At 45.5% G+C, this 18,035-nt stretch overlaps 2 protein-coding genes across 2 annotated transcripts; both read left to right on the top strand.

Moving 5' to 3' along the window:
- Positions 1-361: 361 nt before the first annotated feature.
- On the top strand, positions 362-10,265 carry LOC138215506 (tyrosine-protein phosphatase non-receptor type 7-like). The gene is given in 12 exon segments (XM_069177704.1): positions 362-508; positions 5,036-5,195; positions 5,447-5,627; positions 5,901-5,985; positions 6,075-6,154; positions 7,916-8,053; positions 8,130-8,297; positions 8,391-8,537; positions 8,540-8,571; positions 8,659-8,772; positions 8,862-8,943; positions 9,346-10,265. Coding segments are annotated over 11 exon segments (1,233 nt in total). The 5' UTR covers positions 362-508; positions 5,036-5,088; the 3' UTR covers positions 9,445-10,265.
- Positions 10,266-10,361: 96 nt separating this feature from the next.
- Positions 10,362-17,676, top strand: LOC138215507 (ADP-ribosylation factor-like protein 8A). The gene is made up of 7 exons (XM_069177705.1): positions 10,362-10,783; positions 12,143-12,223; positions 12,326-12,399; positions 13,160-13,253; positions 13,353-13,420; positions 13,600-13,670; positions 13,804-17,676. The coding sequence occupies exons 1-7, from the start codon at positions 10,661-10,663 to the stop codon at positions 13,854-13,856; spliced, it is 564 nt and encodes a 187-aa protein (XP_069033806.1). The 5' UTR covers positions 10,362-10,660; the 3' UTR covers positions 13,857-17,676.
- Positions 17,677-18,035: the final 359 nt, after the last annotated feature.

Here is an 18,035-nt window from a genome sequence, read left to right as displayed (position 1 = left end):
AGAAAAAGAGGTGGAAAAATCAGTTTATACAACCCCACTGTGAAACACCACGCACACACACACACACACACACACACACACACACACACACACACACACACACACAAAAACAAGTACACAGATAGACGATGCTGGAGCCTGTGGCGCGCAGTCTAAAGGGGACCCATAACCTTGGATGAGGGGAAAAGAAAGTGTGTATGTGTCTGTGCAAGTGTGTGTGTGTGTGTGTGTGTGTGTGTGTGTGTGTGTGTGTGTGCGTGTGTGTGTGTATGTGTGTATATGTGTGTGTGTGTGTGTGTATGTGTGTGGTAATGAGTGAGTGGGTGGGTGCAGAAAAGGAAGTGGCGGGGAAGGTAGAAGTAAAGACAGAACAACAGAAAGCAGCAGCAACAGATGAGAGAAGAAGAAGAGAAAGAAGAATAAGACGAGGAGGACGAGGAAGACGAGGAAGACGAGGAAGCACCGAAACGAAGAAACGAAGGAACGAAGGAGCCGGAGTCACGACGAGGTGAAGAAAAAGTTGTTGACTTGAACTTTGACTGGACGAATGTTTCAGATGCAGTTTGAAATATTGAAAGTCTTCAGTGATGAAACAATATTCTCACGTTACATATAAATAGTTGTTAACTTTTTACAATGTAAAAGTTTTTCATTTTAATTTTCCAGAGGGTTTTTCACAGCCTTGATAATTCAGTATGTCCATTCATTAAATGTGAGGTGTTAAATATTAGTGATCTGTTTAACAATACAACAGTGGAAAAAATGGGATGATGGTTTACACATGTTGATATTGTAATTTAATTAATTACGGTGTCACTTTTTTTTTTTTAATAACAACGTATTTACAAAAACTATTGCGGTAAATTAAAAAAATATATTTTACAAAATATTCGTTATTGTTAATATTTACTCGTTTTGGAAGCTATTTGTAAAAATTAAAGTAATCAAAACAAAGTGCAGAAAAATAATGAGAAAACTTCCTTTTTATGTTTTAGATCCACAAAATACAGGTCGTAAAAAAAAGACCCTTTTTTTTGTTCAGTAATTACGTATATGTAGCATGAAAATGATTTAATTACACGTAGTTATGATTTTATAATTATTCCTGCTGGGAAAGCAGCCAATGAAAAATAACACTTAAAAAAACAAAGTTTTTAGCAATATTGGCTATTTGTTAACTTCAATTTAGCAGTTTTATTTTGCAAAATTAGCTTTTAGCTTTTGTCCGCTAGTCAGACCGTCAACAGTCGGGTTCGTCTGGGACCTCCTGAGGTGTCTGAGGGTCGTTAGCTGTTTCTTGAGTTGAATTTAGTTTGTTTTTTCGCTAAAATTTTCTGTTTGTCAGCTTTGCTAGCCGGTTGCTAAATCGAGTTTAGCCGTTTGTTTGTTTTTTTGCAAAAGTTATCTGTTAGCTTTTGCTCGCTAGTCGGACCGTCAACAAGTCGAGTTCTTCCGGGACCTTCAGAGTGAAAAACCACATCAATAATGGGAAAGAAAATGCTCAACTGTGATTGGACGAAAACTCAACGTGAATGATTAATGGGCAGCTGCTGTCGGTGGGTTTGTAATAATAGACGCCCGGAGCGACTCTCTTCTGGTTTCTGACTCACCCCCCTCCTCCACCCTCCTGCCCCCCCTCCTCCCCTCTCCTCCCCCACCCCTCCTCCACCCCTCCCCCCCCCCCCCCCCCCCCCTCCCCAGATCTCTGGATCTCTCCCCGAACACCTTGAACACCTTTGAATGAGGGCAATAACGGCCCAGAAAACAGGACATGTCTGTTCCTGCTGCTTCTCTTCTCGTCTTCCTCTCCGTCACTATCACTTTCTCTCTCTCTCTCTCTCTCTCTCTCTCCTGTTTTCTTCTCCACCCTCTGGGTTCGTCAGTCAGTCAGACAGACGGACGCCGAAACAAACGGACCGCTCCTTTGGATTCACGGTCAGCTGGTTAGTTAGCTGGTTAGTGAGATGTGTGAGGTTAGTCGTGTTGCTGTTTTGGCTCCAGTGTCAGAGGACGAGTCGCATCTTCAAACAGACTAAAAACAGAACATCATGTTAAGAACTCACCGGTAAGCCCCCGATCAATACAAATATATATATATATACTGTGTATATATATTATCTGTAAATGTGATCTGTTGTTCCGGTTCTGATCCGATCTGTCTCATATAACTTAAAACACATCAAACATTCTTGTTTCATAAATGTTCTGATGGAGCAACGAGTGAATCTAAAATATTTTATTGGGGTTAAAATGATTATTTGAATGTGATTTAAAGATCACGTCTTTTTTTAATCTTCTTTTCTAATGAATGAGGGATTATTTTCAGATGGACCTCCAGAAAACTAATAAGAAGGAGTGACTTTAGCTAACAACACCGAGATAACTGATGGACACATTTTATTCACTTTGGATTTGATGAGAGAAGTTGAATGGGAGTCTATGGAGCCGGAGGCTTTTTGGAGCCGACCTCTAGTGGCACTCGCTGGTATTGCAGCTGAAGACACTTCTGCTCACTGTTCAGACCTGGAAGCTACGAATACTTTTATAAAGGTTGCATAACGTTAAACAATAATCTAAGAATGGTATCACAAAACTTTTTGTACAATGTTTTTAAAGCTCATTATACTGCTCGAAAATAATGATATTCTCGGAACATTGAAGAGAACAACGGCGTGAAGAAAGATAACAAACAGCTGATTTTGCAACATAATCCAGCAAACTCAAGTTACCAAACAGCTAACAACGCTGACAAGCCTCAGAAGGGTCCCAGTGGAACTCGGTGCTGACGGTCTGACTCTGGGGGGACGAATTCAACGGTGACACAACCCCGCCAACGTCCCCCAAAACACCTGGTGTCTCCTGAACCCCACGTGCTTTCTTCTTCGGTCTTGGGACAGTGAAGCTCCGCCTCTTTTGAAACGTTGAACGTCTCACCACACAAATCACTGCTTGGGCTCAGGAACACTTCGGCTGTAAGCAGGGATGTTGAAGATTTTTCTATTTCCCCAAAAATGTGACCCCCCAAAAAAAATCTGATGTTTTCTCTGCTCCAGTTTCAGATGCCGCGGTTACATCACGAAGGTTGTTGATCCTCCGTGTGCATCACCGTGCTGCGTTCAGGAACACTCCTCTGAACTTATTGACTGCAGCTCGTATGCTTTGTGCTAATGTTAGCCCGCTAAAATTCCAAACTAATACGATAAAACCGGCGTTGACGGTCTGACTGCGGTCGTAGTGAGTTCATTAATTCAGTTTAATTTCCCCACAGACACGTTGATCTGCAGGACAAACCGAGTGACTTCATTCCTCTCGTCTCCCGTTGGTTCTCACATGAAACAGCTCCCGGCGCCGTCCTGGTTAATTGAGCAACAACGGAGCCATTTGTGTGTAAATGTGGAAGTTGAGTCGGAACAATGTTCAGCAAGAAAAACAAGAACGGACAAGAACACGAAGAGAGAAACCGTTTCTGCAATCCTTGTGTTCGGGAGCAAAATATAAACACAGGATGAAGTCACATGTCAGCTTTATGATAGATGTGTATGAGTGAGTGTGCATGTGTGAAGAAAGTGTGGGTGGCTGACTTCCTGCTGTGAGGAAACTCTCTTCCGATGGAGACACACCGAAACGTTTCAGATTCAAACTGATGTGCAAACACACTGAAATGTATTAACACACACACACACACACACACACACACACACACACACACACACACACACACACACACACACACGTTTGTCTCGTTTCTGCTTCATCAGGGTTCGGCAGGTTGTCGTCGCTGTCGGAGGAGTCTGAAACGAACGTGGGTTTTTGAGGAAGCTCGTTAACGGAACAGAAGTTTCACGTTGAGGTTAACGTGTGAATGAAGACTTGGCGGTGAGTCGGGTCCGTGTTTGGGCTTCTTGGAGAACCGACCGGGACTGGAAGGAGTCTGAACAGACAGGAAGTGAAGTTACGGAGCCGTGAAGGGAGAGTAGGGAGGAGGTCGGGGTGGACGAACGGACGGGTTCGACGCTAGACGAGGTTTCAGAAAGGGTTCTTGAACGCAGCACGGTGCTGCACACCGCGCAGCAGGAAACAACAACTCTCCTCGAGGAAGTTATTCAGAGTGTCGTATCTTGATCGACATCAAGCGCTCGAGTTCCACACGTTAACGTGACCGCCGGTAACGTGAAACAGTTTGTGATGTCACCGCGGACCTGAAACTGCAGCAGAGAAAAACATCTAATTTTTGGGGTCAAATTTTGGGGAAAATAGAAAAATCTTCAAATTCCCTGCTTACAGCCAAAATGTTCCTGAGCCCATGCGGTGATTTCCACAACAGAAACTCAGACGTTCTGAGTGACATTCAACGTTTCAAGAGGGGCCCGAGTTTCCTTTCGTTGCAGCGTTGTCACGATAACGATGTTGCATGCCGGACGTGACGGGATGCCGTTAGGAGACAAACGGTTGTTTCCGAAGAGATCGAAGGCAGCGAGAGAAAAACTCTGCCGAAAAAAAGCAACAAGAATCCGATAAATAACGCAAAACTGCTTGGCTCAGCAGGTTTGAGCAGGATGTCGTCGTGATTGTGTTTTGATTCCCTCCAACCAATCAGAGCGTCTGCTGTGTTTTCGCATCTTTTCAGTATCAGCTCGGCTCAATTGGAGCCAAAAATATTATCAGGCGTCCCGTCCACGACGAAGGTGGTTCAGTGGCCATCAGAGGAACTGCAGGCTCTTACTATTATACCCCAGTATGTGTAGTACAGATGCTTGTCCATCAGAGGGTGGCGTATCAGTGTCACATGCTTTTACTTTTTTGTTTTTTTTTAAACATGCGGAAACCAACGTGGTTAACTTCGATTAAAACAGAATAAAAACAAAAACTTCTGGCTACGATTTTGTAACTCACAACAACAAGCCACGCCCCCTTCCTGCTTCCATGGACTTCAGCGGCCATCGTGTTAATTTCTTATCTTGCTGATTATTGAAATGTCCAAAAAAGACATGGAACGGTCCTCCCTGATGTTAACGTCTTCTCTCTTTTCCTTCAGCGTCCTGCTGTGTTGAGCAGCCGAGACCGATTTTAAAACTACAAAAACACACCATGAGTATGTCGGCAGTGCGCTCGTCCTCGCCGCCCGCCGGGGATCCGATCACGCCTCCGCCCATGACCACGCCTCCTCGCAAAGCCTCAGTCCGCCTCCAGGAGAGGTGGGCGTTAACTGCGCAACATATTCAAACCAATATAGATATTCAAAATATTATTTTCTATCTTTTAAAAAAAATATCAGTTTCCAACATGTCTTCTTCTGTCCTCACTTTTTAAAACTATCTTTAAAAAAAACACATTTTAAAAGGTTTTATTTTCATCGAATCTCTTTCTTAACATTTTCTAAACATTGTTGAACATTTTTCTTTCCAACTCTTCGTCTCTTTAAATTCATCTCGCTCTTACTTTGTAGGCGGGGCTCTAATTTGTCTCTGCTATTGGACGTAAGCAGTCTGGGGGCGGAGCCTGTGTGTTCCGTCTCCACCCCAAAGGAGGTGTGGCTTCAGCTGCTCCACACCTCCTCCCGAATCCTCACGCACTCCATGCTGCAGCAGGCGGCCGCCGACACGCAGCTGCTGAACGCAGAGTACCAGGTAGAGTTTATGAATTCATCTGTGATTAATAACGATCATTTTATAGAGAAACATGATCAGTAACTGTTATAAATAAAATGGTGTAATTTCCTGTAAATTTCTTTTACATTTATAAAACACAATAAAGATGAATATGAACTGCGTAGCATGTCTGGACCAGGACCCACGTGTTGTTTTTACACACTTCCTGTTATCAACACTGTGACTGTGACTCATGTTGTGAGACAAGGTGCGTTCGTTTTAACCTCCAACGTGTCCCTGTCTCCTCAACAGAAGATCCCTCCCAACTTCGTGAGCACCATGGAGCTCGACGTCCCGGGACACACGATGAAGGACCGATATAAAACCATCCTGCCCAGTCAGTCCCTCTCCTCCTCTTCCTCCTCTTCCTCAGTAACTCCTCACTTCACTCCTCTTCATCACTGTGGTCTGTTGTTTCCCGTTTAGACCCCGAGAGTCGTGTGATCCTGAAGAGCCCGCAGGAGGAGGCGGGGCCCGACCGCTACATCAACGCCAACTACATCCGGGTCAGTCCGACGTCGGTTCATGTTCAGACTCTGGACTCTTTATAGAACATCTTTACAAACGCAGGTCTGCAGCAGCATGAAGAGTTCAGCAGTTTTAGATTTAGTTAGATTCATGGTTTATGTGGCGGTCCCAGCACGGAGCCTTGTGGTACTCCAGAGGACAGGAAGTGAAAAAGAAACATCGTGAACAGAAGCTCTGCTGAAAGTATGACATCATAACGTCTCCTTTCAAAATAAAACTGACTTTATTACCAACAATAAGTGTTCGTTTCCAACCATCGAGTCTCCGCCCCTTTTCCTCTCACCATTAAAACAAACTGCCTGCTAGCTAACCCCAACAACAGGAAGTGAAAGGGATTGTGGGAAATGGGAACTTATGATGGGAACGAGGAACACGTTCAATGAGTTTTCTCCATTTCCTGCTGTAAAAGACTGAACTTTGTTTTTAGTGTTGAATGAATGTGATTTTTTTTTTTAAAAAGCATCTGAAGCTCTTATTTTGAAGGCAGAAGCCTTTGTGTTCTATATTAGTCACAAACCGTCTGTTCTGGAAAGATACGTCACTTTTACACACTTTTTATCACAAAAACTGAAATAAAAACACATTACAAGGCAAATATTTCTGTGACGTGCAGCAGGATTATTATGACAAGAAGTCAGCACAGATTTACTCTTAAACAGGGAGTTAGTAAAAAAAAAATAAAGTTCCTCAACTTGCAATTTTTGCTCATTTTTACAAAAAATGTCAATTAAAACTCCTGAAATTACAATTTTAGAGAAGTGAAATATTTCTACGATGTGCAGCAGGATTATTATCACAGGAAGTCAGCACATATTATTCTTTATCAGGGAGCTGGTAAAAATCCTGGAGTGGACCAATTAATATCTATCTAAAAGTAAATTACATAAAATACTCTGCAGGTGAAACTGAAAAAACAGCCGATCAGATCGTCGTTTGATATCAAAGTTTCTCTTCTGTTCTCGTTTTCATATTTAGTCTCAGAAGTTTCCTTCAGGGTTTTACGAGCCGGCAAAGTGTGTGTGTGTGTGTGTGTGTGTGTGTGTGTACGTGTACACGTGACAGATATGAGTCGTCGGTTTGTCAGCGTAGGAGTCTGACAACCAGGAAAGCCACAGGAAGTCAGAGAGGAAGTGGCATGTCCTCGACTCCTCTACCCCCCCCTCCCCCCCGCTGGCTCCCCCCTTCCCCCCTCCGGCCCACGCATCCCTCACACTCTGCAGCCTCAGCTCTCTGTGTGTGTGTGTGTGTGTGTGTGTGTGTGTGTGTGAGCGCGTGCGGTTATCGATGAACAGAACGTTTCCTGTTTTTCGAGGTCAGTGGTGTCGCTGGTTTCAGAGGTGATGAAGACGAAGATGAAGTTGTTGTTTTTCTAATTCAGTGACACAAAAACCAAAAACAAACGGCCGTTAGTTTCCCTCATTTATATCAAATGCAAAGGTGGCGAATTAACACCTGAAGGTGATCAGCAGCAGCTCTCCGTCTTCATGACCCGTCAGAGTTTGGAACTTTTCAAAATAAGAGCGTCGACCGTTTCTGTTTGAACTGAAACTATCCGACTTTACGGCCGAGTCAGTGAAAGCAGATGTTACAGAGTTTAGTTCTCCAGGTTAAAAAGCAGTTCTGGGTTCTGGTCCTCTTGGACCTGGACTGGGTCCAGAATTGACTGATTGATTGATTGATTGATTGATTGATTGATTGATTGATTGATTGTTTGATTGATCGATGGATCGATCCTGCAGGGCTACAAAGGGGCCGTCCGGGCCTACATCGCCACCCAGGGGCCGATGGTGCACACGGTGGGAGACTTCTGGGACATGGTGTGGCAGGAGAGGAGCAGCATCATCGTCATGGTAACCAGACTCAAGGAGAACAACGAGGTGAGGAGACGTGACATCCCGTCACCCCTTCGAGTTCGACGAACTCTTTCAGGACACCCGACCGTGTTTGTTCCAGAAATGTGAGCTGTACTGGCCTCAGCCGAGGGACCGGAGGAAGAGGGGGGAGGAAGAGGAGGAGGAGGAAGAAGAGGAAGGAGAGACCAGTCAGTTCGGCAGGTTCCTCCTCCGAGTGAAAGACAGCCGGGAGAAAGACGGCTTCACCGTCACCGACCTGGAGGTCCAGGTACCAGTTTCCCAGAATCCTCTCTGTCTTCTGACATCATTACCAACCTCCCTGCCGACAGTGGTTTATATACATCACATGCCGTGTGTGCAGCTGAGCTCGGAGCGCCGTACCGTCAGACACTACTGGTTCACCTCCTGGCCCGACCACCACATCCCACAATGCACCGCTCCCCTGCTGAGACTGGTGGAGGAGGTGGAGTCGTACAGCCGCTCCCTTCGGCTCTCGGCCAATTACGGCGCCCGGCCCCCGGACCAATCATCGTCCACTGCAGGTCGGTACTTTATCTCAGGGTTATTTATTATAACAACTGTGTTTATATGTTTATTTATTGTCTCTGTGTGTCCGTCCACGGATCCAGCGCAGGCATCGGGAGGACCGGGTGTTTCATCGCCAGCAGCATCGGCTGCCAGCAGCTCAGAGAAGTCGGTCAGGTGGACGTCCTGGAGACGGTTTGTCAGCTGAGACTCGACAGGTTGGACGCCCTCTGTGTCTCTGATCCGTCCTCTTGTCTCTGAGCTCCGACAGGACGTTTGACCCACAGTGTCTCCGTCTGTCCTGCAGGGGCGGGATGATCCAGACCACTGAGCAGTACCAGTTCCTGTACTCCACTCTGGCCCAGTTCAGCCTGCAGCAGCAGCAGCAGGTAGAGACCAGAACTGAACCAACTTCAGTCTCGCGGTCGACGCGTTCAGAGTTTCGCTGCATCGGAGATGTTAACGTGACGTTCATCTTAAATATCTACAAATTTATTGGTTCAAGTTTTAAGTTTGGTCCGACTTCACCCAATCTTTCACCAGACTTTAACCAAAGTTTAACTAACTTTAATTAACTTTAACCAAACTTTAACCAAACTATAATTAACTTTAAACAAACTTTAACCAGACTTTAATTAACTTTAACCAAATGTTAACCAAACTATAATTAACTTTAACCAGACTTTAATTAACTTTAACCAAACTTTAACCAAACTATAATTAACTTTAACCAGTCAGACTTCTACCTCTTGAAATTAAACTGGCAGTTGAACAGCATTTTTCTTCTCCAGGAGGAGAACCAGAACCAGTCAACCTCACTGCCACAGAACCAGCAGAACCCAGATGAGAACCAGGTCAGCGTACAGCTGCAGAACCTCCAGCTGAACTGATCAGATCCAGAACTTGGAAAAAACCAGCAGTGTCTTCAGAGAAATCCAGAAGAACCACTACAGGAAACGTCACAAAGAGAACCGGGAAGAGAACCCGGACGGACACCAGCAGCAGAACCCAAAGAACCTGAAGCACAAGATCGGAGAACTGGAGGAACCAGCAGAGTCTGAATCCCACAGAGGAACCGGAGGCCTTGTCGCGAGTCGACTGAATGTAGAGAACCCGAAGAACCGACACGTTCATCCTGAGAACCGAAGTTCAGATCAGTGTAATGAATTAATCAGGAACATTCAGTCACACTGACGTTGTTTTAAAATGATATTCAAGATATTTAAAGAAAATGAATTAATCCTACTTGTTCTTGTTTTGTAGTTTTACATTTAAAACACCACACGTGTTCACCAAGTTTTGACGTTGAACTGCACTAATGGAACAAATAGTTTTTCATGCCTTGATCGTGTTTGGTAGAAGCAGAACATAAAACTGTTTGAAATGATTTCTGATTGTTATTTGTTTTGTTTTATTGTGTAAAATAAGGTCCAATCCGCAAAGTAGGAGTTTGATCTGCGTGGAGGTACTTCGTGCGAACAGCAGGGGGCGGTGTTTCGGTCACGGAGGAGGACCCGCCTCCGTCTGGCTCCTCTTTTCTCCGCTCTCCTCTGTTTTATATAGCAACCCCACCCAAGCAGGAAGTCGCCAGGACAACCTGCTGACAGCTGACATCAAATCTGAACACATGACGAGTTTCGAAGGAATCTTCAGGCTAAAAAAGTGATTTATTCATTATGTACAGTCGAGTCCTTTGTTAGAGTCGTTTTTACGCCCACGCTGCATCTTTATTTGATTATATATCTTAACAAAAAGGTTGGTTTTCTGTTTTGTTTATATTCGACGTTTATTTTGAAGGGCTTCACCGGATCTGGTGCGCCGTAGTACTTCCGTCTTGACGGGCCGCTGGTCGGGGGAAAAAGTCGCAGCTCGTAAACACCGAGAGAGAAAAAACAACAACAACAACAACCGGAACGGACGCCGAAAACTCCCCCCCTCCCCCCCGCGTCTTCTTCTCCGGTTCGCGCGAAGCCCGTCGGTACCGCCGCTTCTCCCCGTTTACCGTCCGCGGACGTCACAGCGGCTGTCGGCGTCCCGAAGCAGAGCGGCACCCGTCGGGGCGTTAGCCACCTAGCATTACCCGCGGTTAGCATCAGACGACGAACGATGATCGCGCTGATCAACAAGCTGCTGGACTGGTTCAAGGCGCTCTTCTGGAAGGAGGAGATGGAGCTCACCCTGGTGGGGCTGCAGTACTCCGGGAAGACCACCTTCGTCAACGTGATAGCGGTAAGCTCCGCGGGGGGGAGGAGGGGGGTGGGGGGGGCTATAAACGGTCCCATGGTCAGATGTGCTAACGGCAGCTTAGCTCGCAAGCAAAGCAAAGCATCTGGCTGCATCCCTATTGTTGTCCCGCAGTGGTGACGTCAGCTCCACCGGACCCCCCCCCCCCACCACCACCGGGCACCCCCCGGACCCGTGCTTGGTGCCGTGACGTTTCGGGAAAAAGATGGGAGAGAACCGGTTCTGTTTCAGAGGCGCACCGAGCCGATGCTAACAGCTGGGCCGGCGAACCTCCGCTGTGAAGGAGGGGGGGGGGGTCTACTCCTCCTCCTCCTTCCCCCCCCAAAGTGACCTTCTCTCCCTCCTGGTCACGTGAGAGTCATCCAGCATCAGCTGAGGGATCTCCTGACCCGATGGTCCCGTCTACCTCTGTGACGTCATCGCAATTACTTTTAATTGACAGTTAGTCATCAACAGCCTGTTCATGTTGTGAGCTGCTGTCACAGATGAACGTTTAGAGCTCGTGATGAAGAGGAAGAGGAGGAGGAGGAGGAGGAGCTGTTTATTGGCTGTGAACACCGGATCAATAATAACAACAATAATGATGTGACTTTAATTGATTACAGCAACAACACGTCAAGTATCAATAATGAAAATAATGATTCGATAAATAAATTATTTTTTTTTGTTCCAGCTCGCAGGAAATTCAGAAAAAAGCTTTAACGATTGGAGGATAACGAGGAATAGGCCACGCCCACACGCACTCATTAATATTCCCCTCTCCCCCAGATAATCGTTATGTTCACCGCCACCTCGAGAAACGAAGCGATGACTCGTTTTTATTGTCACGTTTTATCCAGAAGTTTTTCAAAGAGATGAGCAGAAGGTTGTAATGAGAGTTATTGATCGCACCGATCAATAACTTCCTGTCAGATCAGGATGAACGACTTCGTACGTGAGGTCGAACGTGACGTCGATCAGCCCCCTCCAGGATTTCACCGAGTTTCTTTCCGATCGTCGTTCCCCAAAAAAATTGCGATGTAATTTTTTTTTTTAATGTGTTTTTGCTCGGAAGGTAAAAAAAAAAAAATCACCGTGATGGCGAGAGGAGAGAAGGGGGCGGAGCCTCGACGATCGGAAAATGAACACTTACTGTTGGTAGTAAAGGGAGTTTTATTTTGAAAAGGAGACGCTATGATGATGTCATACTTTCAGTGGAGCTTCTGTTCACGATGTTTTTTTTAACGGAACAATTACAGGAATTTTGCAAATTTACAAGCCGCTAAAAATATTACGAAGATTTAAGTTTTGCGTTCATTGTTACGATCTTGACTGGAAGTAATTGTGGCGGTTGTGTGTTTTCAGTCGGGCCAGTTCAGTGAAGACATGATTCCTACAGTTGGATTCAACATGAGGAAGATCACCAAGGGCAACGTCACCATCAAGGTTGGTAGTTCGATTCTGCACGCGCTCAGAACGGCCGCCGTGTATCTGCAGCTGTGTGATTGATTGTTATTACCGAAGCTGAGTGTCCTCTTGTGTCTGCAGCTGTGGGACATCGGGGGACAACCTCGCTTCAGGAGCATGTGGGAGCGTTACTGTCGAGGCGTCAGCGCTATCGTGTAAGTTCCTCTTTCTCCCGAGCCGCGGTTAGTGTCCTCTAAAACGGGTCGCCGGGACGTCCCCCGCGGGGTCCGAACACCAGAGAGTTTAGCGAAGGCGAGAGGAGACGGAGGACGGAGTCACGCACGTCCGTCCTGCAGCTCGTCAGCAGATCTTTCAACAGAACATCTGATATCTGAACGCTCTCGTTACACAACACGCGCAGATAGAATCAGATGGCCGAAGCCGCATCGTCTCATTTCAAAACAGAGGGGGTGATGGGAAATCTGCAGGACGGCTGGGTCACGGTTACATAACAAAACCACAGAGTGATTTCAAGTTCAGCTGAGAGGAAGTCGGGCGAAGTGTGATGAGCAGGGTGAAGGTTAAACAAGGTCAGCTCAGGAAATGTGGGAACACTTTTAATGTGAAGGAGGAACTCTGAACGTCCACATCTGTTTTCAGATGGTTCCCACTTGTTTTTTTAGATTGTTTATTTTCAGATCATTCCAGATGTTCTCAGTGTGTTTCCAGATGTTTTTAGACATTTCCAGATGTTCTCGGTGTGTTTCCAGATGTTTTTAAGACATTTCCAGATATTCTCAGTGTGTTTCCTGATGTTTTTAGACATTTCCAGATGTTTTCAGTGTTTCCAGATGCTTTCAGACATTTCCAGATGCTTTTAGCTGTTTTTAGACATTTCCAGGAGTTTTCCGTGTGTGTCCAGATGTTTTGTTAAGACGTTTCCAGATGTTCTGAGTGCGTCTCCTCCCGTTGCAGGTACATGGTGGACGCGGCAGACCCGGAGAAGATCGAAGCCTCCAAGAACGAACTGCACAACCTGCTGGACAAACCGCAGCTGCAGGGGATTCCTGTAAGAACCAGAATCACACGTTGAGTCCGGTCCGACAGGAAGTTCTGCTTCTGACATCGGTACCAGTAAAACAAAAAATGTCCTCCTGTTCGTCCTCAGGTTCTGGTTCTGGGGAATAAGAGGGACCTGCCGGGAGCTCTGGACGAGAAGGAGCTCATAGAGAGGATGTAAGCACACACACACACACACACACACACACACACACACACACACACACACACACACACACACACACACACACACACACACACAGAAGCTGCTAACGAACGTGTGTTTTATCATCTGACTGGCAGCTCGTCATTTTGATTGATTGATTTTGTTTGTTTGTTTGTTTGTTTGTGATCAGGAACCTGTCGGCCATCCAGGACAGAGAGATCTGCTGCTACTCCATCTCCTGCAAGGAGAAAGACAACATCGGTACGACACACACACACACACACACACACACACACACACACACACACACACACACACGTCCTGTCGGTGTGTGTGTGTCTCTTTCCACACACACACTTCCTGTCTGCTCACGATGATGTCACTCTCTCTGCAGACATCACTCTCCAGTGGTTGATCCAACACTCCAGGACTAAGAGGAGTTCCTGAGAAATAACAACAGAACAGGCCACGCCCACCTGCCCCCAAAACCCCCCAGCTGCCCCCCCCCACCTCCTTTCAACCTGCCCCATCTTTACATTATTACCCCCCCTCCTCCCTCACCCTGAGTTAACCCCCCCCCCCATCATGATGCACCGACACTTCTGAGTCCAAACCAAAGTCTCGTTTCCTCGTTTAAAACGTTTCCGCACGTCTTCACAAAAATAATCCAACAATCTTCACTTCCTGGTGTTCAACTCCAGAACAGGAAGTAAAAAAAAACAAAAAAGTAACGGCTGCATTTCTACCAGAAACCCGAAGCGACACACCGGCCGGTCCTGATTCCACCAGACCAACCTCAGCAGCTCCAGTAACAAACAAATACGGAAAAAAATAACAACAATAAACACAAAAACAAAACAAAAAAACAATAAGAAACCTCAAGCACAAAAAAAACCCAAAAGTAACACAAAAGTCTGAAACGCTGCCGGAGGGAACGGAGGCGGGCCGGACGTGATGTCATCGGTCTGGACGTGATGTCATCGGCCGGTCCGGACGTGATGTCATCGGTTGGTCCGGACGTGATGTCATCGGCCGGTCCGGACGTGATGTCATCGGCCGGTCCGGACGTGATGTCATCGGCCGGTCCGGACGTGATGTCATCGGTCGGTCCGGACGTGATGTCATCGGTCGGTCCGGACGTGATGTCATCGGCCGGTCCGGAGGAACGTTGGGCCGTTTACGAAAAAACAAAAACGCGTCCGACTTCCTGCAGACAAAAAACAACCCACGATGTGGTCGGTGCATCATGTCGGATCCACACAGCAGCTGTCAGTTCGAAACACGTTTGAAACACGTTTGATTTGAATCAACTCTTCAACCTGTAAAATAAACGTGTTTTTTTTGTTAACGTCCATAAAGACACGTTCACGTTAGCGTGTTAGCCCGTCAGCTGACACTGCTCTGTGGATCTGTACTCTTTCCCATGATCCTCCTCTCCTCACCTTCATCACCTCCTAGCCAGTGACACATCTTCATCGCTGCCTCCCTCCTCCTCCTCCTCCTCCTCCTGTTGGTTTTCATTCCTCTCCAATCATCCCTCCATCATTTCACATTTATATAACCCTGAAAACTCCTCTTCTTCCTCCTCCTCTTCCTCCTCCTCTTCTTCCTCCTCCTCTTCCTCCTCCTCCTCTTCCTCGTCTATTGGAAGCTGCTCGTCCTCCTCTGTGCCCCCCTAACCTCCCCCCCTCCTTTCTTTTCTTATTTTTGGATGTTACCTCCCCTCTCTCTTTCTCTCTCCCCTCGCCGCCAAGCCCCCCCCCCCCCCCCAGCGTCTCTCTCTCTCTCTCTCTCTCTTTCTCTCTCCGGCCGAGCGAGGGACTGAAAACCTTTTTATTGCACTGTTCATTTTGTTTTTGTAAGATATTAATAATGAGAATAATGTTAATAATCTTCTTATCGTGACAACCTGGAGGACGAGGTGCCGAAGGATTATCGATTCTGTTCATATCTGTGTAATAAGCTTTTTATTTTCCTTTTTATATAATTTTTTATTCTTGTTCCTTTGAGTCCGCTCGTCTCGACCGCAGCTCGGCTGTTTCCTGCTCCTGAGAGGGCTGCTGATTGGACCGCGGGCGTCATGTGAGCGTCCGATTGGACGAAACGTTCGAAACCATGAAGTTACATTTTTTTAATTTAAAAATTGAATCCATTTGATCGGTTATTTTTTTCCTCTTTCTTCATGACAAACATTCTGATATTTCTGAAAAGGGTATTTTATGATTTCACCAAAAGAGAAAACATCCTCACAAACGGCTTCGTAAATATGGATTTAAAACTCGCCAAATTTGAAAATTTGTTTTACATTTTGTACACATTAAAAAGTTTAAGTGTAGTACAGTATAATTATAATTTTAATGTTTGAAAATGCAAAACTTCCTCAAAATCACGTAACAAACACTAAAAACGTTCAACCTGAACACGAACGAGAGAATTTTAATTTTTTTTTATCAAAATGAAATTAAAATCCACTTTATTTTATTTTCTTTTTTCCCCGGAGACCGCTCGACGGTCGTCCTCGCGCCGTTTTCACTTCGTTCGTCGGATGAACGCGTCGCTCGGCTCCGTCCTCCTATTGGTTCGCAATCGCATCCTGGTCCAGCCAGCAGCCAATCAGAAGGCAGAACAAACAGGAAGGAGGAAGCAGCAGCGCGTCACCTGTTTTGGACGTGGTTCAGTTTGAGAGTCAGAAACCAGCCAGCTGGTTTTTAATCTGCTGCTTTACACTGTCGGGACCGACAGCCGGTCCCGGATCAGAACCAGACCTCCGTGAGTCCGGATCCAGAACGCAGGAACCTAAATATTTTAAGTTCCGACTCAAACATCGAACTTTCAAGAAGACGAGATCGTACGTACGAATTTTAACTCGGCTGAACTTCGTGAACATAAATTCGGTCTCGGCGTCGTCTTTTATACAAGTTTGATAGAATTTCTGAGAACAAACGCAGCGACGACAAACTCCTAAAAATGTCTCTTATTTAGCGACGAGAGAACGAAGCTAAAGGAAGAAAAAAACGTACGAAATACGAACGACACTAAGATCGAACATCCGAAGAATGTGACTCTGAACTTTCAGAGACGCGAGATTTAAAAAAAACTCGTCTCAAACCTCTCGGAAAGACCTCGTCGTCCCTCCAAAATAAAAGCGTCTGTTCCAAAATAAAAGCATCCGTGGCTCCCGACAGTGTTAAAAGCTGCCGATTTCTTACGAAGCCTCCCAGAACCGCCTGAAGGAGCCGAGGGGGTTCTCCGGGTTCTGAACCGGCCCGGTCCGACTCGGCCCCCCCAACGGTGTTTGTTCGAGTCTTCAAACGTCCCGACTTCAAGCGCGTCGGCCGGAGTTTTTGAGAAGTCCTGAGAGCACACAGCGTTGAAAAAGTTACAAAAAAAACCCAAAACAAGTGCAATAAAGTGTTGAAGCGACCCGGCTGAGCTCCGACGAGGAGGTTCGATCTTTAGGAAGTCGGCGTGCTCGTGGGACTTTTCGCTCCCGCCGATCCGCTGGAGTTCGGTCAAGAGAGATTTTAAAGTTGGACCTGTTTAACGGGAGATTCTCGAGTTGGAAGAGTTGCGATCCTGCACGTCCAAAAAAACGGAAACCGTGGCGTCAACCGGAAATAAAAAAATAACGAGTCTGGAAAACAAAACGGGACCGGACTTTCAAAACCTTCATCTGTCGGGAAAATCTTCAAAAAAATGAAAATGATTCTACGGTCCTGAAAATAAACAGTCTGACAAACCCACGTTGTTCTGGAGCTTTTGACCAACAATAACTCGCATCATGAGAAGCATTAAAAAGTCTTTAAAGTAGATTTACATTTTTTTTTGAAATCATTAAAAAGTCTTAAAAAAATCCAAAACATTCGAGTTCCAGGAATTAAAAGTTCAAATATTCAAAATGTGAAATCGATCCTTTTTCCTCTGAATGTTTTCATTTTGTTATTTAAAATGTTTTATTTAATTGTGAAAACGACATCGAGGAGTCCGGTTGTATTCAAACGTCCCAAAAAGAAATCGGAAACTAAAAAAATCTTTTGGTGGAAATAACAACCGCAGAGTCGCTCCGAAACGCTGCTTCTCCAGATGTTTCCAGGTGTTTTTCCGTTGGCGTCTCGGCGTCCCTGTTTTGGACGTGCAGGACGGACGCGGCGAGACGGCCGGTCACTTCCAACCTGTTTGTACATTATCGTTTGATTCAGTTGATATGATGTGTTTTAATAGAAACATGCTTGTGTATGATACTAATTAAATACTATGAAGAAACAAACGACGTCATCTTTATTTTCACCCGTTTGTTCCGACAAACAAACAAAAAAAACAAAAAACTGAGTTTGTTCTGAAGGTTGAAACCACAAAAAAAAAAAAAAAAAAATTCATTTTGTCAATAAAATGTAAAAACAAGAAGCTCAAAGTCAAAGTAAATATTTTTATTTTGTCACGTGACAAAGACTCCTCCCCTCTTCTCGGCAGATTTCAGAAGATTTGTTTTAAATAATAACTAAAACCTTCATTTGATCAGCAGAATATTTTGTATTTTTAATTTTTAGTTTGACTTCTCCGTCTCTGTAAACCTTTCAAAATAAAACAACAATGCAAAAACAACAAAACAAAAACTTTCAAAAAAGT

This window comes from Embiotoca jacksoni, unplaced genomic scaffold (assembly GCF_022577435.1).
Source record: "Embiotoca jacksoni isolate LCO1_2020_lvr unplaced genomic scaffold, fEmbJac1.0.p SCAF_77, whole genome shotgun sequence".
NCBI lineage: Eukaryota > Metazoa > Chordata > Actinopteri > Embiotocidae > Embiotoca > Embiotoca jacksoni.
This window is presented reverse-complemented; position numbering and strand designations above follow the sequence as displayed.